The sequence below is a fragment of the Saccopteryx leptura genome, chromosome 1 (genome assembly GCF_036850995.1).
Source record: "Saccopteryx leptura isolate mSacLep1 chromosome 1, mSacLep1_pri_phased_curated, whole genome shotgun sequence".
NCBI classification, from domain to species: Eukaryota; Metazoa; Chordata; class Mammalia; order Chiroptera; family Emballonuridae; genus Saccopteryx; species Saccopteryx leptura.
In genome coordinates, this window is record NC_089503.1 from 300,991,501 (window position 1) to 301,019,045 (window position 27,545).

A 27,545-nucleotide genomic window follows, 5' to 3' on the forward strand; every position below is an offset into this window, starting at 1 on the left:
CACTATTTTACATTCCCAGTGGTAATAGATCAGGGTTCCAGTTTCTCCTTGTCATCACCAACAGTTTCCTTTTTTATTATTATATTCATTCTACTTGGTGTAAAGGGGAACCTTGCTGTGGGTTGTTCCCCACCCCCCATTTCCCTAATAACTAAGGATGTTGAACATCTTTTCATGTGCTTGCTTATTGGCTATTTGTATATCTGCTTTGGAGAAATGTCTGTTCAAGTTCTTTGCCTATTTTAAATTGTGTTGTCTTTTGTTGTTGAGTGTAGGAGCTACTTGTGTGTTCTAGATATTAGACCCTGATGAGGTATATGACTTGCAGTTCCTTCCATCTGTGGAATGTCTTTCACTTTCTTGATGGTGTCGTTTTGATAGACAAGTTTTAATTGTAATGAAGTCCATGGTGTCTGTTTTTCTTTGGTTGCCTCTGCTGTAGGTGGTATATTTGCCAAATCCAAGGTCACAAATATTTTCCCATTTTAAGAGCTTTATACTTCTAGTGCTTACCTTTAGAGCATTGATCAATTTTGAGTTAATTTTTGTATATGGTATAAAGTGAAGGTCCAACTTCATTCTTTTGCATGTAAGTATCTAGTTTTCCCATCACTATTTATTGAAAAGACTATTTTCCCAATGGTCTTGGCACTCTTGTTGAAAATAAATTGATCATAGATGTGAGAGTTTATTTGGGGGTTCATTCTATTCTGTTGATCTGTGTTTCTGTCCTTCTGCCTGTACCACAATGTTTTGATTTATTATAGCTTTGTAAGTTTTGAAATCAAGAAGTAGGCCCTGGCCGGTTGTCTCAGCAGTAGAGCATCAGCCCAATGTGTGGAAGTCCTGGATTCAATTTCCAGTTAGGGCACACAGGAAAAGCGGCCATCTGCTTCTCTCCCCTCCCCACTCTCTCTCCCTCTTTCCCTCTCCCACAGACGTGGCTCATTCAAGCAAGTTGGCCCCAGACACTGAGAATGGCACATGGCTCCTCAGGCACCAAAATAGCTCGGTTGACGAACAATGGAGCAACAGCCCCAGGTGAGCAGAGCAACGCCCCATAGGGGGCTCACCGGGTGGATCCTGGTTGGGGCACACGCGGGAGTCTGTCTCTCAGCCTCCCTGCCTCAATTAAAATAAATCAAGAAGTATGAGTCTTTTATTTTTTGCTATTGAGGTCCATTGAAATTTCACATAAATTTTAGGATGAAATTTTTCTTATTTCTGGAAAAAGAAAATGTCATTGGAATTGTAATAGGAATTGCACTGAATATGTAGGTCATTTTAGGTAGTACTGTGTGTGACCTTAATATTATCTTCCAATCCATGAACACAGGATGTATTTAATGTCTTCTAGGAATGTTTTGTGGTTTTCTGTATATAAGTCTTGTGCCACCTTGATTAAATTTATTCCTTTTTATTTTTTTTATACTGTAAATAGAGTGGTTTTCTTAAAATCAAGGTTTTTTGTGGCTAGTGTGTAGGAATAACAAATAATTTCTACATGTTGATTTTCTATCCTATAGTTTTGCTCAGTTTATTAGCTCTCTTTGGGGGGGGGGGGCATAGACTCTTTAGGGTTTTCTACTTGTAAGATATCATCTGTAAATATTTTTTTCTTTTAACCTGGATGCTATATATTTATTTATTTATTTATGTATTTGCTCTGGCTGGGACTTTCACTGCTATGCTGACTAGAAATGGTGGCAGAGGGTATCCTATCTTGCTCCTAATGTTAGGGGGAAAGCTTTCAATCTTTCACCATTGCATAAGATACTAGTGGCTGAGTACGTGGTAATTTACCCCCCTCCTTACCTCCTCCATCTCAATACAAAACAACTGACAGAACTTAAGATTTAAAAGATATGGGGACACTTTAAAGTCACTGCCTTTTCTACAATTTCAGTAATATGTTTCCTTAAATATCCGTTATGTATCCATAGCATGTTTAGATATACCACATTTAAGGCTAGATGACAAGACTTATTTCCTAACTTGTACCCATATGGAAAAATGAAATTTGGATTATCCCAAGTAAATGGAAGTAAACCAGCCCACTAGCCTCCTCACACCTTTTATCACAAAGTATTTATTGAACAAAAACAATATAACAGTAAAATTGATACATATAAGAAAGGGAATGAAGATTTACAGTCTTAAAAAAGATGTGTACAAATAGACCAATGTTTAGATTATATTTCTATAAAACTTTAGCCTTAGCAGTTTAACATGGATCAAGCAGACATATAAAAAGAAAAAATTTAATGTGTTCTGTGAAACCTATTTTCTGACTAAATTGGTTTAAAAAAAACACAACAAATACCACGCACACATAGAATGAGGCAGAGCTATCTATAAGGAGAATACTTCAATACATCTAGTTCTGTGTTATAGTGAGTTTGTTTTATCCATCAAAAGTACATGAAGCTAGATTATATGTTAATCATAGTATCTGGAGGAAGAGAATACAAGAATCAGATGTAGAGTCATTTGAATTATTTCTAGTCAGCATTTACATTTTAAAATATTTTTGGTTGAAATTTTTGCACATTAACAAATTTTTAGCTTCTCTGTAAGAATCCTGCATTTGGGGTGCGTTCTTCTCTTATCTGAGTTTTTTTAATCCTGTTTACTGTTTTTGGTTTGTTTTTTCACTTACAGCTAAGTATGGGGAGGCAGAACTGGGCTGAGCAGAGAACACTGTCCTACCTTCAATGACTGAGTGGCCTTAGGCAACTTCCTGCTTCACTTGGGCAGTTGTCCTTCCCTGGAAACTAAGATAGGAAGCATTCTCAAAAGCCTTTACTAGCTCCAACATTTTGTTTGGTAAATATAGCTGGACCAGCTGCTTTAGTACAGAATTATCCTTTGCCCATGATAGTAGCCTGTGGAGTTTGGAATCAATATATTCAAATTTACATACTAGAATGTTTGGATTTTTCCTCCACATAAGGGCATACATCCCTATAAATAGAGATGCTCAATTCCAATTGAAAAACTCAACATTTGTATCATAACAAAATTTTAGAATTTTTTTTGAAAATTCAAGAAATGTTTTTACAAGCTTTGTTGTTTATCCCTGCTATTTAGCGCCTGATTTGGATCAATTAGTTATTTAGCCACATTTCAAATTAGTTTCTGCATGAATTGACAGCACTAGGCACTTTCCAGTTCTCTTTCCATTAGAACTTCCATAACATACAGAACAGTGCGTTAAAGCGTGCCTGCTGCTCTTCTGAAGGAACAGAAAATACATTCCTATCATCACTGCTCTAAACTACACTACAAGAATTTACTGCTGAGTGTTCCAGATCGTTCCATAATCAGGTCAGTTCAACAATGATGAGGTTTCTGTAGAATTTTATATTTGTTGTAATCAGATTTCCTTCATTCTCGCCCTAAATTTAGTAACAACCTTTCAGTTTCCACAAACAAAGGTATACCTATACACATGAAGATACTTGGTGTTACAAAATTGTATCTTCGTTGTTTGTGTTCATCACCAATCTTGAGACTCTTCCAAAGCATAGGATGTTTAAATGTTAATCATAATTCCCGTGGTGTAGAGAAACCTTTAACTCATAACCATACAGGAAATGTATCCAAGGGGTGTGATTCTCTGTGGAGAACGAGGAGAACCAGGGCTAATTTTTTGAAATAAGTTGCTTAACCTAGGAAATATTCCAGGAGTATGGACAGAATAAACTTGATGTAGTATTTCCATCTCAGGTCTTTTTTGTTTGGGAAGAGTCTTAAAGATTGTAAACAGTTGGGAGGCTAGCGTTTCAAAGTTCCTTTTTTTTTAAATGCACTTTGGACGTTTTATGAGTGTTGTCTAAATATGGCTTAGTTTCTTAGAAAAACATTATTTGGACATTACACTTATTAAATTTCAGTTCAAAAGAGGTTCTAAGGCAATTCTTATAATTGAAAGCAAAAAAGGAAAAGTAATATGAATATGCTTTCATATTGCCTACTTGTGAAAAGTAATAAAATTCTACTAGAGCGCTGTTTGATACTAATTTTTGTCTTTCAAACATTTTTCTCTTAATACTAAAAAATATATAAACTATTTACATAAAACTAAATGCAAAGGAAGGCACAGCTGGTTATAGCACAGTTCAGCATATGCAGAATTAAAGAGAAAAAGCTTCACATCCTTATTAGTTACACTGAAAACCATTAAGGAAAGTTCTTCACTGTCAACAGTGTTCAACACTTAATAGCTAAGAGGATATAAAAACAAAAACATTAAAATTCACTTAATGCAAAACAGATCTTCATATATACTTGAATATAAAAAAAAGTTTTAAAAATGCTAACATATATCTAGACCATCCATGGTATGAAAAGTGCAAACCAAATTAACAGAGCGTTTCACAAAGTCCTTCTCATGACCACAGGTAAACTAGCCCATGGGGACAAATTTGTTTCATCAGTTAACGAGTCCTTTAATTATGGCCAGATGTCATCAGGACTTCTGAGAGTTTGAAGAAAGCAGTACTGGAGAAGCAGCTCTGTCCAGGCTGGGGATTGGAACTGGCATGTGGCCATTAAGCAGTGTTGGGAACTGTAAGGACAAAAGATTTTTAAATAATTATTGCAAATCTTTTGGGAAGAACTTGATTTTTTATATTGCTAGATAACCATAGTGATAAGTTGCAAATTATTTTACAGAAAGTAATTGGAAGACAACAGTGAGGTCAGGATTACATACAGCAACAGAGGCTAAGGCCCAGAAAATGTCCCTAATTATTTTATATTTCTACTAGGAAAAATATGTACTTTATATGTTGCTGAAGTACATTATGTTCTAACACTATGTTTTAAAGATTCGAAGATACATAGAATGCTGGTTTCAGTATTAAGCAAAAGAAGTGAGCCTGACTGGTGGTGGCACAGTGGATAGAGTGTGGACCTGGGCCTCTTGAGGTCCCAGAGTCAGAACCCAGTCACTGGCTCAGCTGGAGTCCCCTGATCAGGGCACGTCTGAAAAGCTATTACTACAAATTGATGCTTCTCAACTTTCTCCCTTTCTCCCTTCCTGTCTCTCTCTCTCTCTCTCTCTCTCTCTCTCTCTCAAGAAAAGTTAATTTTGAAAACCACTGACTCTCCATGTAAATCAGTAATTTCTAATACTGTATTTTGAAATTGGCCATCAATTTTCCCGACTACTACAAAGATGCTTCCCCAGTAACTAAAAAATGAAGAAATTTTTATCTTAAAAAGATTTAGAAAGCAAGAATATCTCTGTTTGGGAGCTGAAAAAGTACTCTTTCTAATTAAAAGGATCATATCAAACTTCACAGATCACCCATACAAAAGAAAACAAAGAATAAAAATTTCAGAACTGTTGGTAACAGAATAAAATACATGCTTTTGATAACTTCCAGGTCTGAAAGTACAACAGCTATTTTCCCAAATGAACAAGAATAATTGAAGGCTTTAAATAGATTTTCATTGTGATGATGTGTGTCCAAATTATCTCCTGGGCTCTCATCTAGTTTAATTTAGCTAGACTAAATAGGAATTAAATATTAAGCTTCACTTCAGTACTAAATAGCAAACATGTCAGAAGTACAATAACTATTTGTAGAACAACTAAATCCATTTTTGTAATTTTCAAGCTATTTCAATTACCATTATGTGTCTAGTGCCTCCCAGTTTATCGATGGTTGTCATCTCCCTCAATTTCCAGAGCCTGGAAGGTAAGTTTTTGTTTTCCCCAGTTATAGAGAAGAAAATAAGAGTTCAGATAAGTTCAGGATTGGCTAAAGGTCAGAACTAATGAGCAGTAATGCCTAGTTTTAAAACGCTTTCTGTGCCAAACCGCCCAATTTATTCTTGGCAGGGCTTAGAGAGTGGAGTGCTTTTTAATTACTGTTTCTGTTTCTTTAATGGTTATTGGCATAGTCTACATTTTTGTTTTCTGACACTTTTGGAATTTTAAGTTTTTTATTGCATTTTATCCATTTTAACTGGGTTATAAAACCTCTTTGCAAATCTGTGCTCCTAACCACTAATCCCATTGACTCAGAGGAGTAATTTTCAAACTTTTTCATCTCATGGGACACATGAACTAATTACTAGCATTCTGCGGCACACCAAAAAATACATTTTTTGCCAATGTGACAGGAAAAAAATAGGTATTATTTTGATTCATTCACACTGGCTGCTGTCATTCTTTTATTTGGTTATCTAAGGGGAGAGAGGTCAGTACCCCTGAGTGAACAGTCGGGTATACTGCATGTTTTAAAAATTCTTACAGCACACCAGTTGAAAATTGTTGACTTTGAGTGAACATTTGAAGAGGAGGTTTTGAATCTTCATTCTTTTAGTTTATCTGCATCTTCTCTCATTTTGGTTTTATCCATCTTATTGGTGGTTTCAAAAGAATCAGCTTTCGGTTTACTCTCCAGTTTTAAAACTACATTAGTGATTTCTGCCCTTTGTTCTTTATATGTCTATACACTCAATTGCCACAGTTTCTCTTGGTTAGCCTGGCTTTTCTGGCCGATATACAGTCACCATTAATGGCTCTAATCCTCCTTCCCCTTCCCAGTCCCTTTTCTGAAATGCAGACTATTCCCCAAGCTTTTGTCCTCGGCCGTTCTCCTATACTGGACTCAACAATCATGTCCTGTTGTTGAGACGTACCCACCAATGCCTCTTCCCTACAAAACCTGCTCTTCTGTGCTCACTTTTAAGTCAGTGAGCATGGTGGCTGTGAGTCGTACAATCCTAAAACTTGAATCAGTTCCATTTATTAACGTGTGATCTGGGTCAACTGAAGCAACATCTCTGGGCCTTAGTTTATCTCTTCAGATAAAACTACTCTGAGTATTACATGAGAAGCCACAGAAAGTGCTTAGAACAATGCCTGGACTACAGTGAGTGTTAACTACTGTTATAGCACTTGGTTTTTTAATCAATTAGTGATCTTTGCTTCTTCCTAATTTTCATTCCCTACTTCTCAAACCCAACTAAAAGTCTTCCTCTCAGACTACCTTTTAAATACGTTCCCTGTTCCCATTCTTCTAATCTAAAAGATGGTTCTGCCCTCGGTATTTGTAGTAGTGTAAATTTCCTCACATCTTCCTTCCCTTCTCTACTTTTCCTTTAAGTCCTCCACACTGGGATCCAGAATATCTTTCTAAAACAGATGTCCTACTTCCTCCAGCTTTAAAAGCGTTCCATGGCTATCACTTTAGAGATTAAGGTGGGAATTCCTGAGCATACTGTTCAAGTCCTTGAAGCTTCTGTCCAGTCCCCAGCTGGAAAGAACTATTATTATTGGGTTCTTCTAGTACTATATTTACACACCTGTTATTCACATGTGAGTTCCTGCCTCAGAACATTTATAAATATTTGCTAGGTTAGATTTGTTGAATTAAAAATTACAGAAAACATTTTCAATTGAAAACTTACTGAGCCCCACCTTGTCTCAAGATATATATACATATCTGTGCTTCCTAGGCTCATTCCAGATTTGTTTCAAAAATGGAGGGCATCCCGTAGACAAATTTAAAATGCTAAACTATCCACTTGAAACTGGTCCCACTTTACTTGTATTTTTAGATTTAACGCAATGTGTCTTTGTCATCTCTCTCTAAAGCACTCTGGATTACCAAGCCTGCCTCTCCCAGAAAGGCAATCTCTTCTCTCTCCTCCCCTTACATTGTTCAGTGTCTGCTCTAACAACTCTATGGGGCCTTCTGTGCAAAAACCCTCAGCTCCATCAGCGGTTACTCTAAGGATGCTGGTCTCTTCCAACCATCACCACAGGAAGTCTGCCGGCATGATTTCAAACTTACTGTATTGTTTTTCTTCCTCCAAAGCATTTATATAGCGTGTGTGAAAGAGGTTATTTTTGAAGAAAATTATTTCCATTAGTTGAATAAGGGCACTGTTAATACTCATTGGAATTTGGAAAATCTGTCATTTAAAATATCTAGTTTTAAAAATCAGGAAGTATAGGGAGCATTTGAGATCCTGCTTCCCAACCTATGCCATTAGTTTGGCTTCCATTCTTAAAAAAATTCTCCCCCGAAAAAGTATTATTCCTCTTACCGTGCTTTGTTATTTACCATTTTCAAAGCTGCTAATTTCAACTCTCACTGCTCTTATTTTATGCAAAATAATATTTTAAAAAATGTTTTTAAAAGGTGTTTTTTTAGACTCATGGACCCGAATCAAAAACAGGACCCAAGGCCCTGTCAGCCATCCAAACCTGGTTACATTTTTTTTCCCCACAGTGTACAAGAGTGAGCAACAGGTCTACAGAGCGTATGGAAAACAGTAATATATATATAAGTAATAATACAAAGTAATAATACAAGAGTAAACTTGTTTCACACATTCATAACTAAACCTACTTTTGCCCACCACTGTATTTTAAATGGTTCCAGGAGAAAGGACAGGTCAAGTCCATTTTGTGAAATTAAAATTTTGAGCAGATAACTTTTAAATACAGCAATTTGTTCTGCAGAATCCTACATGCATACTGTACTAGGGCTGACTGACCTGCAGTGGTTCTCAAAGCATGGCTCCTCAGGCAGCAGTGCCACTGGGAACGTGATGTTATCATCTGGCCCCATCCCAGACCGTCTGAATCAGAAAGAAACTGGGGGGCCTGGCAGTCTATTTTATTAACACACCCTCCGACTGGCTGTGTTGAGAATCACTGCTGACAGCCCTGACTGAAGCGTAGGATATGGACATCTCCCAAAGCCCCAGAGCTCCAGATAGCGTGATAAATGTACAGAAGTACTATGGACATGAGCCACAGCTGCTCTGGGGAGTAATGGGCTAGAAAAGGTTTAGCATCTAAGGCAAGGTATGCCAAAGAATTCCCAAGTAATAGTTCTCCATGGCTTCCTTGGGAAGTCACCAAGCTCTGGACCAATCAGATAGCAGAATTTCCAGTAAGGAGGGAAGTGAGCATCCATTCATCATTCACAAAAGTCCACTGAACCCTACGGAGGCGCCGTGTTGGCGCCTAGGAGTAGTAGTGTAGTCCCTGCTGCCACCGAGCTTGCTGTACACACAAGGGTTGGCAAGAGTGGGTTTACAATTGTGAGCACAAAAGTTTATTCCTATTATTGTATTATTTCTTTGTAGTATTTTATCTTCTTAGTGTACTGAGCCATTGTAACACTTCTGCATTAATAAAGCTACTGTACTGATAATTTTTGCATACAAACAACTGGAAACCTCCGTTTGCCAGTGCCTTGATGTACCACACAACTCCTTTCTGACCTGCTCAGGAGCTTACTACCAGAGCACTGCTGCTCCAACCTGGAGCCTTCCAGGAAATAAGGTCTTTTTAGCTCTCCTTCAAATGATTGCTAATCTAAAAATGTATATATTAAAGCTACATTTGCTGCTTTGTGCTCACTTTCTCTAGTCTTTGTTTCCCTGCCTGAGTTACAATGGCTCTAAATCAATATGTCATCTGTACATGACCGTAGCTCAGGTTCTTGTGCTGGGAAGAAGAGCCAGGAAGAGAAACCTGATTACTCCAGGGATACAGTGACATCCTGATACCCTACCTCCACCCTTCTAGGAAACCGGAGAAGCAAGATAGCAATCAAAACCTCCTTAGCTCCACCCCTCTTCAAATAAGACCCTAAATCCCACCATGTACAGCTTATTGCACAGGGGAGGTAAATATTAACCCTAACAAGCAAAATAAGACCTGATTTTTGTAACCCTTCCTTCCTTAGACATTTCTTGACATTCTTGGGCATCCACTCATGTATTCAACCAGCAATAATTTCTTCAGCATCATATGTGTACCAGGCAACGTGCTGGATGCCAGTTGTTCCCACAGCGAACAACATGCAGTTCTGGGCTCAAGATGCAGTACGGGGCGGGGTGGGGGGGCTTAGAGATCCCCAGGTGGAACGGGCCATCCTACTACAAAGTGGTCAGTCCTAGATGTAACAGGATCCAAAGGACGACGACACGGTGGGGCAGGGTGGATGAGATAGACGAGGCTAGAATTAGGCACTTTATCCCACTTTGCCTCATTCCTGTCCCTAGAAGCCTTTCTATTCTACACAAATATTCACCCGGTGACCTCTCGGTAACGAATGGTCTTCGGTTCTTAAAGAGGAAATAGTGATTTCCACTTGATAGCAAACAATCCTGCTCCCAGATCCTGGTGTGTGAGTAAGCAAGTGTGTTCAGCCAGTACAGGGAGTTTTTACAAGATAGTGAGCTCTTAACCCAATGTCCTGGGTACTACTTTTTTATTATGGAAGAAGAACTTGATTGTAAATTGTGGATTTATATAGATAACTCTTCTATTGTAGTATGGAAAAATTATTCACTTTTCATTTTAAGCAATGTCACTGTTGACATTGTTTTTCAATCTTCTGAGGTTTTTATAAAATATAATTTTAAAGTTTTGCCTTTTCCATAATAAATTTCCAGTTTTCATAGTCAGTGAAAATGCCAGAACACTTCAAGAACAAACTGTTCCGTTTATGGCTATCGGAGGTGAATCTCCGTTTTTGCCCCAGTGAAAATGCCTGCCTCTGAAAGGCTACCCTTTCCTGTGCAGCCCCATTAACGTAAACTCCCTTTGGAAACTTAAAATTTTAACCAAACACAGGGCAGAACTCCCTGTTCCACTGGCAGGATTTATTGAGGAACACATCCCTTAGGAGTTCGTTTCCGAACGCTCACCTGGAACAGCGTATTTGGCCCTTGCAGCCGGGCAGGACTCAGTGGAGCAACTGGACTAAGGCTGCTCCAGAAATGTATGCTGGACAGCAGTGGACTCGGGGTCAGAAGCAATCCATTTGGTGTCTGAGAAAGAAACACAGACAGTTTAATACAGGCATCACCCGACTGCTCTCAGCAGTGCCTAGCGGCGTGGCCAGGTGCATTGGCCAAGAACCAAGAAGCAACCCTCACACTCTTAGGAAAACTTGACAACTCTTATTCCTGCAAGTCTTGTGCACTGTTTAATTTTCTTTAATGCGAATTTTATTAGCAATTTTTAAAAAGTGAGAGCTATGGACAAGTTACCTTCCCTTAAACATTCTGGTGGAAAACTCAAGTCTGTAGCATCTTTTGTCCTGATAGTTTCTTCAATTTGCCACAACCCCCCCCCCCCCCCCGCCCCAATAAACACATTAAACAAGATTTAGTGTACAAGCATAAAAGGATCCCATTAAGGGGCTCTATTTTTTCTTTTCAATGTATTCTTAGTTTTCTACAGTGGACATCCAGTACTTAGGTTACAAACACATTTTTAAAAGGGCCTCCCAAGCTTCATTTTCCCTATCAATAGTCCCGATTAATACTTAGGGACTTGCTGCTAAAATAAATACCCTGGGACAGCTTCTTCAAAAGCAGCTCTGAACTAGGTTTTCCAGATTTCACTCCGGATGTGGGGCTGCTGAGAATTCATCTCCCTGGCCAAGGTTTGAAGGGGGAAGAAAAAAATCCTTTCTCGTCAGATTGGGTGTCGAGCCAAAACTCGGGGTTTCCCGGGAGAGTGCCAAGGAGCACATTTGCATGCACACACTCCGCGGGAGTCCTGGCCTGCAAGCCTGCTACAGGGCGGAAGAAATGACCCACCCCAGCTGGTAGTCTGCAGGGCTTATACTCCCCAAAGCCCCAGCAAAGGCGAACTCCCTCACCCAGGGCGGCTTAGCACCTCTGGTGACTAGAAGAAGTTCCTCAGTGGTTTTGTGATGTCAGTAGGTGCTTTGTGTAGGGAGAACCGCAGCAAAAGCAACCTCGTTCCAGATGGCATCATTCTGGATGCTAACGTGTTATTTTTTCCTACCACTGGCCTAAGCAGCTTTGTTCATTACCGCGAGCATTTGTCTTAAAGCGAAGTTGCTAGTTCTGCTCTGCCCAGGGGCACGGAGACACACATGCATGGGTTCTCCAACTGTGAAGCTGCTGAAAGGTAAACAGATTTAATACCAGATTATTTGCGTCTTTGGTTCCACAGCATTTCCTACATACTGAACGGCCTATAAGGTTACAGGATAAACACGCTGTGGATAAGCTTCCCCTCAGTTCTGATCCAAGGCAGTTCCATGAGTGTGCCAGGCCATCTGGCCTGACGGTAGAGACTCCACGGCTTTGCCAGGGTTCTGGCCTCAGAACTGCCACCTGGTAGCTAGGCAACTGCTCTAGGCCTCCATTTTCTCATCTTTAAAGTGGGGAGGAGACAGGACTGTTGGGAAGATTAAATCAGGTGACCTAAGTGAAGCTCTTATTATGCACCTGGCAGAGCAAATGCTCGACAAGTGCAATTTGTCGAGTCTACCTGACAAATGCTCGACAAGTGCAATTAATTAAGTCTACCTGACATACTTACTAAATGTAGTGCGCCTATTCATGAGGGACACTCAGCTGTGTGCAGAGAAGTACTTAATGTTCTGCAACAGACAAGCCCAGCTTGTCAGCTGGTACTTGACGCTCCCCACAGTCCTGGAAGGCCAAGACCACAGGCTCAGGTGAGCCGAGAACCAATATTTGCAGGTTACTCTGGAGCTAGGTTCCAAGCACCATATGCTACATTACCATGAGTAACCAGTGGGTTCAGCGCCTCCTCATTTACCCACCAGTGAAGATCTCAAAGCTCTTGATGAGAAAATGCATCTTCTAAACTACAAAACCGAACTCTTTCTCTTATCCATGGCCATAAACATATACCCATTCCTTTTTAATCCTTTGAGCTACAAAGTGCAACATTTATATTTTCAGAGTCTAAAATTTGTACCCATGTCTGGATTTGAGATGTCTGCACCTGTGTTTTCCTAAGGGCCTTCTGTTTTCTCATGCTTAATGTTTGAAATGCCTTTCTTTATGCAAATAAATATTGCAAAATGACTTCATCCACTCCTCTCCCTCCAACCTCTGAGCTCCCTGGAGATCCTTGAAGAAAAACTATTTGGTTGGTTTTTTCAGGAAAGCTTCTATAAAGCCTGCCCTGGGTTATATCTCAAGTATGGTGTGAACTTTCAGGGCCTCTCTCCACAAGGGAGGGCAGAGCCTGAAGACCACAGCGGGGCAGGGAGGGCGGGGCCTGAGGACCAGAAGGCTAGCCAAAAGCCACAAGCAAAATGCATGCTTCCTCCTCTGAGTGTCAGAGTTCCTGACCCTGATCATCTTCCAGGGAGGGAGCAAGAGCAATGAGTATTCAATTTCAAGGGAAAAAACCCACCTTCCAGGATTTCATTTTCATCCCTCCCCAGTTAGCTCTTCCACTTAATAGTGAGTCTCCTAAAAAGGTCACACAGCTGAGCTAAACCTGGTGAGCTGGTGTCCAGACATACTACACCCGAGTGCCCTTTGTTCATGGCCCTCCACCGGGATCATGCCCTCCGACCTCACCCTTCCTACTCTGCCTCCCTCTGTCCAGCAAAGTGTCACCGCCTCACCGGCCTTCCTGATCTCCGCTCAGCCAGATGGCAGTTTTCTCTGAATCCTTGTAACACTTCATAACCACTTTTTTTAAAAAAAACATTTAACATGTTCTGCTTCACAGTATAGTAATTTACATGTTTTTATTATACCTTTTCTGTAACCTTGAAGATAATACTTTGCTCATCCTTATTCCACTGCAGTACACAGCTCCTGAATACTTGAGCTGAAGAGGTCTGTACCGAGGTGCGTGCCTCTGCTTCACACCTGCTGGACATCTCTGCTTGGAATGCTCCACATGTTCCAACTTGAATTCACCACCTTCTTTCCAAACCCCGTGCTTCTTATACTCCTCCATTTCTGTCAGTGTGCCATTTACCATCCGCTCCACAATTACTGATACGTAGTATCATGTGCCAGAGACACAGTACCACCCAGCATCCCAGTCACGGAGATGCAAAATGCCTTCCCCTCGCCACAGCCGCTGGGCGTGGTCTGTGGACACCTCATCGAACTCACTTTTGTTTATTCCCTCATTTCTGCTCCTGCTGTCTAAGTACAACCCCCTTAGCCACAATTCTAGGTTCCCCTATCACCTGGTTTCAGACACTCCCTAATTCTCTATACGAACCCTCCCACTTCACTGGATATGCCCCAATTTTATCTAACAGAGAGAACCACAGAGTCTCGACCTGCTAGTTCTTCAGAACTCATTCCAGATCTTCCCCAACCACCCGGCCCATAGCTCCCAGGACTGGACCCGTTCCAAAAGTGATCTCATCCACGTCCCTGATTTGAACCGCACCTTACATATGCATCACTCCCTAACTTTATCCCAAACTCTCCTTAACTCCAATCGCATCTGGATGTTTCCACCTGACTCAACATGGCGCACACCGAGCTTGTAACCTTTCCCTCTGGGCTTACTTTTCCTCCCTACTCCCATACTCTGCCCCCCGCTCCACACCCAGTCGCCGAGTCCTGTTGATGGCATGCTCTTTGTGTGTCTCAGATCTGTCACCCACTGTCACAGCCTTACAATCTCTTTCACCTGAGCTATCGTAACAGTATCCGACCTGGTTCCAGCCCCACTCCTGACCAATCCGTGTCATCGGGATGATTTCTAAAACACAGTGTGGACTGTGGCACTCATGCCTCATCTCCTACCACTTCCTTTATCTTTGGAATCTGTCCTTCTCCCCCAAATAAAGTACTGTAGAAAGTCAGTTCACCTCTTTATGCTTTGGCCCAAGCTCTTCCTCTGCCTGCAACACCCACTTCCCTCTTCCCCTCACTGCAGGATAAACTGCTACTGATCCCTCAACGCCCCACCCAAGTGTGCTCACCTCTTCCATAAGCACCCTTCCCCGTCCCCGGCAGTTAAACCATCTTCCTCAGTGTTCCTTTTTGCCTAAGTATCCCTTTTGTACCACATCTGGAGTACTAGTTTAACCAGCCAAAGGTAAGTTACTCCTAACTCTCAGGGATGATCTAATTCCTGTTCGTATCCCTGGCTCCAAGCGCAGCAGCTAACACATAAGCGCTTAGTTCTCGTTTGCCGAGTTGAAATAAATGTTCTTTCCCCTCTCTATTCCAAAGGTGCTTCTCTTACTGTGCACTGGACTCCGACATGTGCTGTGTGGTCCGTGTGTTAACCCTGTTGTCGTAGCCAGGTCCTAAGGTCAGAAAGATGGGCGCTTTCACTTTTGATGTCCTGTGTCTTCAAATAATGCTTCATAATTATTTGTTGATAGATTCTAATAGAAATTTTTGTGTCCACTGACTTTGACCTCCGGCAGCTGTTAATTTCACAACAGAATGAGACTTGAAGTCCTCAGCCAGTTCTTAGGGTCCTCTATGCTTTCACACCACCCTAGTTTTGTACTGCCTCTTATTCTGTGCCTACTGGTCAGCAGGAACCGGGTCTGAATCCCCAGGTGCCTAGCAAATGGGGGTAGGGGTGCGCAATGCCGGTGGCCAAGGCCAAGCAGCAGGCAAGTCCACATTGGATTCAGGCCGACGGCAGAGGCGCTGCAGAGCTGGGGCAGCGTTGGCCATGCCGTTTAACAGAGACTCATAACAGCGGATGAGCACACAGGCAGGAAAACCGCTTCTCCAGCAAATGAACAGCAAAATGGCCCCTCACCGCGGCGGGCAGGCGATCGCCATCCGCAGACCCCCCGCGCAAGCGCCCATAGCCTTATACAGGCCACACACACGTGGTGCTGACACCCACTCACGCACCAATCAGGCAGAATGCTTGCAGCTGGTAAACCAGGGAGCAAGCCTAACACAGCTGCCCCACAGGATGGTATTCAACAATTATTTCCCAAATGAACAAATAGTAACCATTCCTTATTTGACTGACAAAAAGGGATAAGAGCTGGAGCTGTACAATCAGAGTATTTGCACACTCCCTGATCTGATGACCTGAGGTGCTTACTGGTAAGTCGTTACAGAGAGAGAATCAGGATGTCCACTTAACAGCTGTACCAACAAACATCTCTCATCTCACACCATCACAGATGCCAACAGAATCCATGACGATGCTGCTTTGGGATTTTTTAAAAATTCACAAATGAAAGGTGACAATGAGTCCCTGGAAACTCTTAAACAGAGTTTTCTAAATTCAAATAAGAACATGGATTTTAAGGCCTTTAAAAGAGAAGTGGCATTTTGTGTAGTCCTGAATGGGCTGATCTTAATGACAAGCGGACAAAATGGAGAATTCCGCAGGCTCTAGGGCAGGTGCAGTGAGCGGTAGGGAAAACAAAGGCACAGGCAGGCGCAGGGAAGAGGCAGCGGGACTGTGAAGGATCAGCAGAAAAGGCAAAGGAGGGAGCTACACGGGTCCCGGGGTGGAAAGACACAGCCCAGAGCTGGGAGAAGCAAGGATCTTCAACAGGAGTGTCAGGTCATGCAAAACTACCAGTGACATCTTCCAACGCAAAGCTCCTATAAAGACCACCTCTCTTCACTGTAGGGTCAGTGTGCAGAAAGCTTCAGGGGTAGTGCTCAAGCGAGATCAAGGGGAAAAACCAAACTGTTTTCCTTCTGTGATAATGGCAGAGACAACATGCTGAGAAACCCCAGAGCTGGGACAGAATGCAACATACCCTGACTGCTCCTCCACACACGTCCGTTTTCCTCAATTCCCACCTTATGGTTTTGGCTCAAAGTTGTTACATCCACCAGTCAGTGCGGGGACGAGGTTTCAGCACTACAGACAGTCCTCAGCAAGCTGTCTCCACTCAGTCAGTGCTAATCCAAGGCAGCTGCTAATACAACAGCCCGGGGCATGCATGCACAGACTAGGGTGGCGAGTTCATGCCCTGCTGCCTGCACGTATCGGGGCTGGGCATCTTAAACACCACACGTGAGATTAACAGGTCTTGGCATAAAGGAAGGGAAATGCAATGTGCCAGCCTCCGATTCTTAACCAACTTAGCATTGTTAGGAGAGGAGGGAGAGAGGGCACGGAAGGCACATGGAAGGAACAGGGGCAGATGACGCAAGTGCAGAAGATACGGAGGATTGGAGGTTCCAGCTGGCACCGTCTGGGCTTCCAGGGTGCCTGGCCAGGACCCAGGAGGGTTTCACTTCCTGGCTTCTCCCCGTCTCAATTTCTGTAGCTCATGCATCAGCGATAACATCCTGGCTTTTCAAGCCACAGTCCAACGTGACCTTGCTACTCTGGCAGCTACCGCCCTTGGCTGCCGAGCGCCAACTTTATCACTCCTTGGTACCCAGCTGGCTTTTGTGTTCCCATGTTTCGCTTCCTCGTAGTCCCTGCCTGAGGAACCACTGGGTGATCGTCATGTCTGTCTACATGAGTAACCTGGTTTCTTAAGAACTCATCAACAAGAGTCATCTCAACTACGTACAGGTCCCAGCAGACGCACCACAGGCATCTTTGATGGGAGTGGGGGTTATGGTCTTGGGGCAGTGGCTGATGATTTTCAGGCACACCGTTTTGCAGGTGAAATTTCAAATCTGTATTTGGGCTTATGTGAGGTGTGTGGTTTAAAAAGGTGCCCAGAGGGCACTAAACCACAAGTCATGTCAAGACTCTCCTAATCCTACCCTTCTTCCTCCCATGCTTCCAGCTGAAGATAACTGGGACTTATTCTTAGAATAAATAAGTGAAATATAAATAATGAAATAGTTCTTGGAATACACTAAATTCTTGGCAATGCCATTTGCAGGGTTATCAAGTTGTTATACACAGCTTTCACCTCTTCCGAGGCTGACCGTTGTGTTCACGAGGTTCCCACAGGTTACTGACCGCGCATGTGCCAAGTGCCACAGTGCACACACCAGCAAGGGAGCACAGAGTGCTACGGCGGGGGGTGGGGGGGACCCGAGTGGTTGGGAGGAAAGCCCCCACCGCCTCACCAGGTGGAGAGACGACCCCCAGAGCTGTAGAAGCAAAGGCAAGTCTCACTCCTGTCCTCTGGGGACGATTTCAGGAAAAGGGTTCATCCTTCAGGCTAAAGCCAGCGGCCTTCCATAGGACGGGGGGCTCTGAGGGCTGAGGCTGTTTCTGCCACCCGGAGGGAGACCCACAGATGACTGGGTTTCTGGGCCCACACGCCAGCTCCTGGCGGATGAAATCGCAATCCAAATCCTACACTGACTCCAGGCCTCCCCTAAACCCTCAAGGGCTTGAGGCCGGTCAAGAGAAAACTGCATGAAGTCTGTAACTGTCTAACCACTGTGACACAACTGAAATGAATACAAAATCGTACTGAATGTAAACTGTAATTGAAAAAAAATTTTTTTTGTTTTTTAAGATAAAACTGCATGACAGTCCTGTCTGATCTCAGGGGAACCACCTGGGGGACACGCCCAATCTCTGAGCCCTGCCCTGCCACCGCTCTCTCTGGCTTCTCCCCTTGCTGTCAGCCACCACGGCCGCCCACACCCGTGCCAGGGGCAGAGCTGACACTGCTAGAGGGTGTGGCAGTTTCAAGCCCTGGGCTTGTGCCATCTCCCAGAGGCAGCCCTGATGCCTGTGAACCTGTGCAGGGCACGAGGAGGTGTGCTTGCTTTGCCCCCACCCCACCCACAGGCCCTCCCTCAGCCCGGGCCCCTGCTGCCCCTCTCCTGTCCTGCATCCAGACTTTGCCCCTTGCCTCCCTCCTCCGGGAAGCCCTCATCCGATTTCTGGGACTCCTGCCACTAACTCCCACTTCACGGCGTGGACCCTCCCGGGACGGTGAGGACCGTTCGCGCCCACCTGCCCAAGGCCCAGGTCATCTGGACTCCCTGTGCTCTCCCCTCCCTGGTTTTAGACCATTTCTAGCAGGTTCTGTCTGTCCATCCTGAGCTTGGCATCTACCCGTTTGCTTCCACTCTCTGCCCGCCTCATGTCAAGGTGCCTCCTCTCCTCAGCCCAGCCACACCGCCCTCAGTCTCTCTGGGTGGAGCAGCCCTGAATTCACTGTGTCCAGGTCCAAAACCACAGGGCTAGCCTGAGCCGGTTTCTGAGACTGCAGAGCTGGCAACTGTCCCACCCTGTTCAGAGACAGTGAAACGGGCCCTCGGAGAAAGCAGACACTGCAATCAGAGCTGGCCGTGGCCCGGCTCAAATCCTCTCTAAATCGTCCAGCTGCAGCCACAGGGCTGGCCCGCAGTGGGGACCTGTAGGCCGTCCACCCTGGCCCCGCTTCTCCCCTGACCGCCCTGAGCTACTTCCGGGGCCACTGCTTCCGAGGCACTCTCTCGCAGTCCCCAGTCACCGGCCAGTACTCCGCGTGGTTGGGAAATGCCCGACTGAAGAACGCTCGGGCTCATTCTGACCAGGACCCGGGCCCTTACCCAGCTCTCCCCTCCGCGGGGCCGCACCCCTCACCGCCTGCTCTCAAGCTTGAGCTGACACCCAGGGCCTGGGCCACCAATCCGGAGGGAGAAGCCACGGAGAGGAAAAGGGCCGTAAGCTGCTTTCAGTTGCTCTGCAGACTTGGGATCAAGGACAGCGGGGCCTTTTCCCAGTGAGTGTCACCGCCCAGAGCGTTTCACTGAAGAGCACGGATGCTGCAGCAGATTAACTGGGTTCAGGTTCGCTTCTACCACCTATCAGCTGTGCGACCTTGGACAGGTTACTTCAGCACAGTGCCTCATTTGCCTCAGCTGGAAACATGGGGCCGGACATAACCGTATCTACTTGGAGGAGCTGAAAAATAACCAAGGCAACGCGTGTGAGGTATTGAGACGAGTGCCCGGCACACGTGAGAACCTCGGTCGACACTGCCACCACCAACGACAGCAAGGACATCGTGGCGTGGAGCAGAGGCCGAGACGAGTGTGTACCTCCTGCCTACCTCAAGCATGTACCCACCGGGTGCCACCAAGCTCCATGATAATACCTGTCAGCTGTCCCTAGCTCTCTGACCATGGCTGTTACCCCAGTTAGTCCTCGCAATCCAGTTCACCTCACAATCCAGTTCACCTCACATCCAGTTCACCTCGCAATCCAGTTCACCTCGCAATCCAGTTCACCTCACATCCAGTTCACCTCACATCCAGTTCACCTCACATCACCTCGCAATCCAGTTCACCTCGCAATCCAGTTCACCTCGCAATCCAGTTCACCTCACATCCAGTTCACCTCACAATCCAGTTCACCTCGCAATCCAGTTCACCTCACATCACCTCGCAATCCAGTTCACCTCGCAATCCAGTTCACCTCGCAATCCAGTTCACCTCGCAATCCAGTTCACCTCACATCCAGTTCACCTCACAATCCAGTTCACCTCGCAATCCAGTTCACCTCGCAATCCAGTTCACCTCACATCACCTCGCAATCCAGTTCACCTCGCAATCCAGTTCACCTCGCAATCCAGTTCACCTCACATCCAGTTCACCTCACAATCCAGTTCACCTCACACTCAGTTCACCTCACAAGCGCAGGGAGCAAGTGCCCAGTCACATTCTACCAATAGGGACAGTCAGGAACTGCATCCAGCTCTGTGACCATAGCCAGTGACCTTAATTCTGCCACCAAAATGCACCCAATTTTCCAGAGAAAGCAGAAATAGGCTCCACCAAGCATGGGCTTTGTCTCTGCCCAGCGACTGTCCACTGGACAAGAAAGAGCACCAGAATACTGTATTTAAAGGAAAAGGCTGCCTTCTCCTTGGAGTCAGTAACACTGGTGACCTGACTGTTGCTCAGGTCTGCTGTCCTCCCGCCCCCGACGTGGACCTGGGTCTTCTCACAGCAGTGCTGCTCTTACCAAAGGATCTCTTCCTCGATGTTTGGTACGGCCTTTATGATCCTTAGTATTATTTCTTATCAGGGACTACCGGACAGCACGGCTCCAAACTGACAATCATGAGGGCCGCCCTCGGTTAACATCTATTTTCTTATCAACAGAAAACAAATAGCTACTTATCAAGTTCCTCACCAGAGAGGATTCTGCCATAAACATTTCACACAGCCCAAATGCCTTCTGAATTGTTACCCGGCCCACCCAACCGTCCCTAGGAAATCACTGGGTCTGCTCTGCCGGCCAGCGTGTGTGGCTCCACCTGGCGACCACTGCAGCCCACTGAAAGCAAGACACCAGCCAAGAATCCTGCCATGGCCATTATCCCTCCCGCCTTTCCTCTAGCGGCTGCCTAGGTCTGGGGGTGGAAGAGGACCTTGCCTTCACTCACACAGCGACTCTGTTATACCGGCCCTCAGATGACCCCCTGGAGGCAGAAGGAAGGTGCTCTGGCATCTCTTCCTGTCTGCTCAGCCCGGGTCTGGGCGCAGCTCTTACCTGTGCGGTGAAGAAGGCTGGGGTGAGGGATCCTGAGGGCAGGGCCGGGCTGTTGAGGGCGATGGAGCCGATGTCGGTGCCGGATAGCACCAGCGGAGGCGCAGAGATTTCCAAGCCTTTGGGTTTTTTGGCCTTGGGGGGAAGAGATGGAGACCTGGTCTTGGAGCCTGATGACAGGTTCAAGGGCTCCAGGGAATCCGAGTCATGGCAGGCGGCCTCCAGGAAGAGGCTTCTGTGTTCAGAAGGGAGGGGCGAGTTGGGGGACAGGGACGGGGACCGAGATGAGGAGGGCGAGGCCGACGAAATGCTGGCGGCATTTGGCAACATTAACGAGGAGATCTTGGCTGAGACGGACGAGGCCAGGAAGGCCTCGGACGTGGAGGGCAGGGACACTACGGGCCTGCTGATGTGCTTGTCGGTTTTATTGGTCACAAACCTGATGACAGTCCTGACTTCTTCCACCGGCGGGCTGTCTTCCGGCGGCTCCTCCAGCTTCTCCGTCTTGATGGTCTTGAAAGGTTCGGGGGGGTTCTGCAGGGAATTGATGGTGAAGGACGAGTACAGGCCTGAGTGGATGTATTCATTGCGGCTCGTGCTTTTGAGGGCTGACAGGCTGTGTCTGTGCGCCTCGCGGCCCTCGGGGGGCGCCTTGCAGTCCCTGTCCTGCAGCAGAAGGCTCTCGCGGCTGATCTCCACGCCGTGAGGGTCCATTTTCAGTATCTCTGGGAAAGAGACAAACTTGTACACAAATTTCTGTCCAATCACCTTCTTGATGATGTTCTGTGAATAACACAAAAGGAGACATCGGAAAAGTCAGTGCACCAGAGGAACCGAGGAAGAGCTCCGTCAGAGTGGGGGAACCGCACTGGCCGGACCACCAGGACGTCCCCAACTCACTCACTGTGGCTAAGGGGGAACGGGAAGAGGTATAAAGTTGGGAGGCAGAATCAGATTTGCACTCTGGTTCTGTCATTTTTACAAACTGTCATTTTTAGTTCCCTTGCCTGTGAAGCGAGGATTATTCCTGCACCTGATAATGTACTAACAGCTGCCCTGGTTCACACCTTCTCCCATATAACGTGTGCGGCCATCCTAAGAGGAAGGTATTATTAAAACTTGAGAAAGTAAGCTTAGAGTGCTTAAATAACCAACCCACACAGCCACGTGGTAGGTAAGTGGCAGAGACACCATCTCCTTAACCATAATACAGTATTGTCTTACCTACCTCTGGGATCTGTGAGAATTCAACGAAATAATAATGGGAAAGCATTCTGTGAGCTGGGAGGCATTATAGAAATCTAAGTTATTACCACCAAACACCACAATGTTTTCTTAAATCATGCAGCCATTTTTTTTCCTCCTTTTTAATTTTCTGCCAAGAATGCCACTGGAGGAAAAGCAAAATGTCTACTTTGATACTGACGGCACTGATCCAGAATTTTAAGTTGCTCGTATCTACTTCTGGCTCTTCAGTTTATGGCTCCAGGCCTCACACATGAGGATTTAAATGAAAACCAATAATCATTGCCAAAGTGCTCATGCCCCTTTGGGAGAACGGACTTCCTGTTACGGGCGGCACACTGTTCTTGAGGTTTATTAAATCTGAACGTTAGCAAATGTCTCTCGAATGCCTGAGGGGGTCCGAGGTGCCCGAGGGGAGGCAGGCAGTCTTCCTCCAGCACAAGGAGCTAGCAGTGCCATCCTGTGGCAAAGGACTCAGAAGGTTTCCTTACAAACGGTTTCTCCTAAACTTGGGTATGACTGAAGGTCAAAAATAGTATTTTGGGGGGAGAAGAGCTTTAAAAGGAGCTCCTATTGAATGCCTCTCCTGTACCAGCTTGTTGCACACAGGCCATCTCATGTGCTCTCCCACTAACCCTCTTATAAGGCGGGAGGTTCCATTCTTACAACATAAGCTGGGAGACGGGGAGTCAACCGCCCAAGAACCGCTGAGGATTGCCCATTCAAAAGCCTAAGCTTTTTTACATTTCCACACAGATTTGGGGGGAGAGACTCAAAGAACCCCTACATAGCAATGAATTTTTTAAAAAATCAAGCTGTAACTGACATATAACATTAGTTTCAAGTGCACAACATAACGATTAGATATCTGCCTAATTACAAAATGCTCACCACAGTAAGGTAGACTGTAGAGCAGAGGTTCTCAACCTGTGGATCGCGACCCCAGTGGGGGTCGAACGACCAAAACACAGGGGTCGCACAGGTTGAGAACCGCTGCGCTAGAGGAAGGGAGAGAAAGGGGGAGAGAAAGGGAAGCATTCACTTGTTCCACTTGGCCGTGCGTTTGTTCGCTGCTTCCCATGCGTGCCCTGACCAGGCATAGAACCTGTAATCCTGTCATTTTGGGATGATGCTCTTAACTGACTGAGCTAACTGGCCAGGCCATGATGAGAACTTTTAAGATCTCTCTTAGCAACTCTCAGAGATACAATAGAGATAAAATTCAACTAAAGTTTGATGTTCCTCTTATGATCGTAGACCGAGCCTTGTTGCCTTACTGCTTGCTGACTTGCCTTTGTCCTTAACTGGTTCCTACGTCCCAGAAGAGGATTTAGCCCACAGTCAGGAGGGAAGGGTATATTGACCAAGCCACCGAGATTTTCTAGCAGGAACTCCTCGGGGCAGGCATCTAACACAGTGACACACAAGCTAAACTCCCCATTCAGCACCATACATCCCAATAACACAAATCCCAGCGAAATCACTCAGCACTGCACACAGGAAGCTCACCTAACGGACCGTGAGATTCACAGCCAAACGATTCATTCTGGCGCCATTCTGCCGCTTGGGCCTGGCATTAACCACCCAGCCCCGCTTGTTCTCTCTGACCTCATTCTACACTCATCCAGAAAAACTAAAAACCACTTATAAATCTTCAGAAAATTTTGGGAAATTTAAGAGTTCCACCTGGGGCCGGACTGGCCACATCTCTGCGGGCAACGTCCCAGGCCCGGGCAGACAGCAGCCCTGGGAGACACCCCCATCCAGCAGTACAGGGTTAAGTGATGGTGCCTTTAAATTGCAGCTGACCCAGAGTCAGTTCCTAGTACAGAGAAAGCATCCTTGCCTGGTGGGTTCCTCTGCTAAAACTCTAAGGTATTTTTGTTCTTCACCCATAATATTTTTCTTGCTGGGGAAAAACTGCACCCTCAGCCAGATGAGCGCTGACCTAACCTGGGTGAATTATTAGCGCCTAAGTAACTGCACAGAAGAAAAAGGAAGGATGGTCTGCATCCTTTCTCATGGCAGGCCTTATAACTTTGTTGTTTTTTTAAGTACCAATCTTTAATTTTATTGCGGTATTCAAAACATAATGTCTGAGCAGGTATTCCACTCAAAAGCAAACCAAGAAGTAAGCTGGGGCTGACTTAATAATGATAAAAATGCCCCTCCCTTCTCAAAAAATGGTTGGGAATGGAAAAGTGATCTCAGGTGGGGAGCTGAGACTTGACGTATAAAAAAGAACACAAAGAACAACCCCCACGACCAGGTACTGACAAATGGATAAACAAAATGCGGTCTTTTCACGTAACAGAATATTATCCGGCCATCAGAAGGAACGAAGTTCTAACACATGCTACATATAGCACAGGTGTACCTTAAATGTAGTGTGCCAACTGAAAGAGGCCAGGAACAAAAGAACACATGTTGGATAGTGGATTCCCCTTCTATAAACTATCCAGAATAGACAAATCTATAGACAGAAAGTAGATGAGTCATTTCCTAGGTTTTGGGAGTGGGGTGGGGGACTTGAGTGGTGCCACCTAAAAGGGGGTAGTGACAATGTTCTAACATTATGCCAATGGATGCACAACTCTGTAAATATACCCAAAGCCACTGCACTGTATGCCTTAAATGGGTGAACTGGATGGTATTTGAAATATACTTCAATATAGCTGTTTAAGAAAAAAACAGGTTCCTGACCAGTGGTGGCGCAGTAGGTAGAGCATCAACCTAGGACACTGAGGTCCCAGGTACAAAACCCTGAGGTCACCAGCTTGAGTGCATGCTCATCTGGCTTGGGCACAGGCTCAACAGCTTGAACATGGGGTTGCTGGATTGAGCCCAAAGGTCATTGGTTTGAAGCCCAAGGTCACCGGCTTGAGCCCTAAGTCACTGGCTTGAAGCCCAAGGTCACCAGCTTGAGCCCAAGGTCATTGGCTTGAAGCCCAAGGTCACCAACTTGAGCCCAAGGTCACTGGCTTGAATAACGTGTCATTAGCTCATCCGGAGCTCCCCACCCCTTGGTCAGGGCACATATGAGAAGCAATCAATGAACAACTAAAGTGCCAAAACTACGAGTTGATGTTTCTCATCTCTCTCCCTTCCCCTCTCTTTCCCTCTCCCTAAAAATAATAATGTGAGGAATCATTTTTCCCCAGCTTTATTGAGACAATAAAGTGACATACAGCACTGTGTAAGTTTAAGTTCTACAATGTGAAGATCTGATGCACTTATATATTGCAAAATGATTACTTTAGTGGGGTTAGTTAACACCTCCATCACTTCACATAATTACCACTTCCTTTTTGTGGGTAGAACATTTAAGATCTACGCAATGTCTGAGCACCTTTCAAGTATATTATACACTACTGTTTACTAGAGTCACCATGCTGTACATTAGAGATGCCCAGAATGTACTCATCACTGGAAGTTTGTACCCTTTGACCAACAGCTCCCCGTTTCCCCCAACCTCCAGCCCCTGGAAACCATCAATCTATTATCTGCTTCTGTGAGTTTTTTATATTCCACATACAATATTTTGTCTTTCGCTGACTATTTCACTTAGCATAATGCCCTCAAGTTCCATCCAGAACATCAGGAATCTTAAGAGTTTCACAGTTTAAACAGAAAATGGTGGGAACCTTCCACGGCTGCGTGGTGACTGCCGGAACATGCTAAACCCTGCTCTGAGCGTAAGAAAAGGAGACGCCTCGAAGGGCGCTGGACTCAGCCGCAGCCAGGAGGGCCCATCAGCAGCCGCTGCCTCCACCAAGGGAGCTTTTCAGGGAGCGGTTACACAGTGACGGGGATGGGGACAACCTATGAAGCTGACCAAAAGGAGGGAGGAACAGCCTTTGGAAAGAACCAGGAGGGAAGATGGATTAGATCAGGCTATCTGCACAATTTGAAACTTCTGTAAGGATGAAAAGCCTGGAAGGGAACGGGGTGAGGAGGGGGAAGAAGAGATCAGAACAACGTGCCTGGGATCTCTGTTCACATGAGAGGCGCAGGGGCAAGCCCCCCACCAGGATGCCCTCAGCCAGAGTCCTAGGTACGGAACTGGACTCAGAGGATGAGTGCCGGGCGGCTGAACCGACAGCCCCTCCCTACTCTACTGCCAGGGCAGACTCTGGGCGAGTGCGGGCGGCATGTGTATTTGAAGACCTCTCCGTGTTTTCTGAAGGGAGGCTTCCAGAATCTACCCCATAGGGGAGTTGCCGGAAAATTCACGGTATAGGGGAATAATCACAGGTAGTATCTGCTGAGCACATACACCTGTCAGGCTCTGTACTAAAAATTTGACCACTCTGGCCGTTTGGCTCAGCAGTAGAGCGTCGGCCCAGAGTGTGGATGGAAGTCCCGGGTTCGATTCCCAGGTTCAATTCCCAACCAGGGCACACAGAAGAAGCGCCCATCTGCTTCTCTACCCTTCCCTCTCTCCTTTCTCTCTATCTCTCTCTTCCCCTCCCACAGCCAAGGCTCCATTGGAGCAAAGTTGGCCCGGGCACTGAGGACGGCTCCATGGCCTCTGCCTCAGGCACTAGAATGGCTCTGACTGCAGCGGAGCAACGCCCCAGATGGGCAAGAGCATCGCCCCCTGGTGGACATGCTGGGTGGAAACCGGTCGGGCGCATACAGGAGTCTGTCTGCCTCCACGCTTCTAACTTCAGAAAAATACAAAAAAAAGAAAAGAAAAAAGAACTTGACCACCTCTATCACTGAATGCTCTGAAAGATTGGAAGTGTTATTGTCCCCACTTTAGAGATGGGAAAGTTGAGGCTCAGAGGGTATAAATTACCGATGGTCAAGCATACACTAGGACTTGTGCAGCCTGGCCCCAGAGTGCTTAGCCAGGATAAAAAGGGACATAAGACTCGGGGTAACTGAGATAGCCCAGGATGTGAGGGCACATGGGACCAGGATCTTATTATGGAAAGTGATGAGGATATTCAGGAAGTCTGATTTGTTCACCCCTTCCTCCCAGACTCACAAGTATTTGTTGCTTACTGTTGCCTGGTAACCTGACAAATGCTGTCTGTGTCTGGTTGAGCTCAGTGACTCTCTCCCATGTGGTGTCAGAGGGACAGCTGTATACATCTGCTTCTCTTCACACACACAGGACCATCCTCTTTGTTCA

At 45.4% G+C, this 27,545-nt stretch overlaps 1 protein-coding gene across 2 annotated transcripts in view; it reads right to left on the reverse strand.

Moving 5' to 3' along the window:
- Positions 1–2,069: 2,069 nt before the first annotated feature.
- Positions 2,070–27,545, reverse strand: part of ELK3 (ETS transcription factor ELK3) — a 70,545-nt gene continuing 45,069 nt past the window's right edge. For both annotated transcript variants that reach the window (XM_066357280.1, XM_066357288.1), the window contains exons 3-5: positions 21,164–21,943; positions 10,693–10,815; positions 2,070–4,570 (exon numbers count right to left, since the gene is read on the reverse strand). In XM_066357280.1, the coding sequence (XP_066213377.1) occupies positions 4,472–4,570; positions 10,693–10,815; positions 21,164–21,943 (1,002 nt within the window). In that variant the 3' untranslated portion in view covers positions 2,070–4,471. The remainder of the gene's footprint in view (positions 4,571–10,692; positions 10,816–21,163; positions 21,944–27,545) is intronic.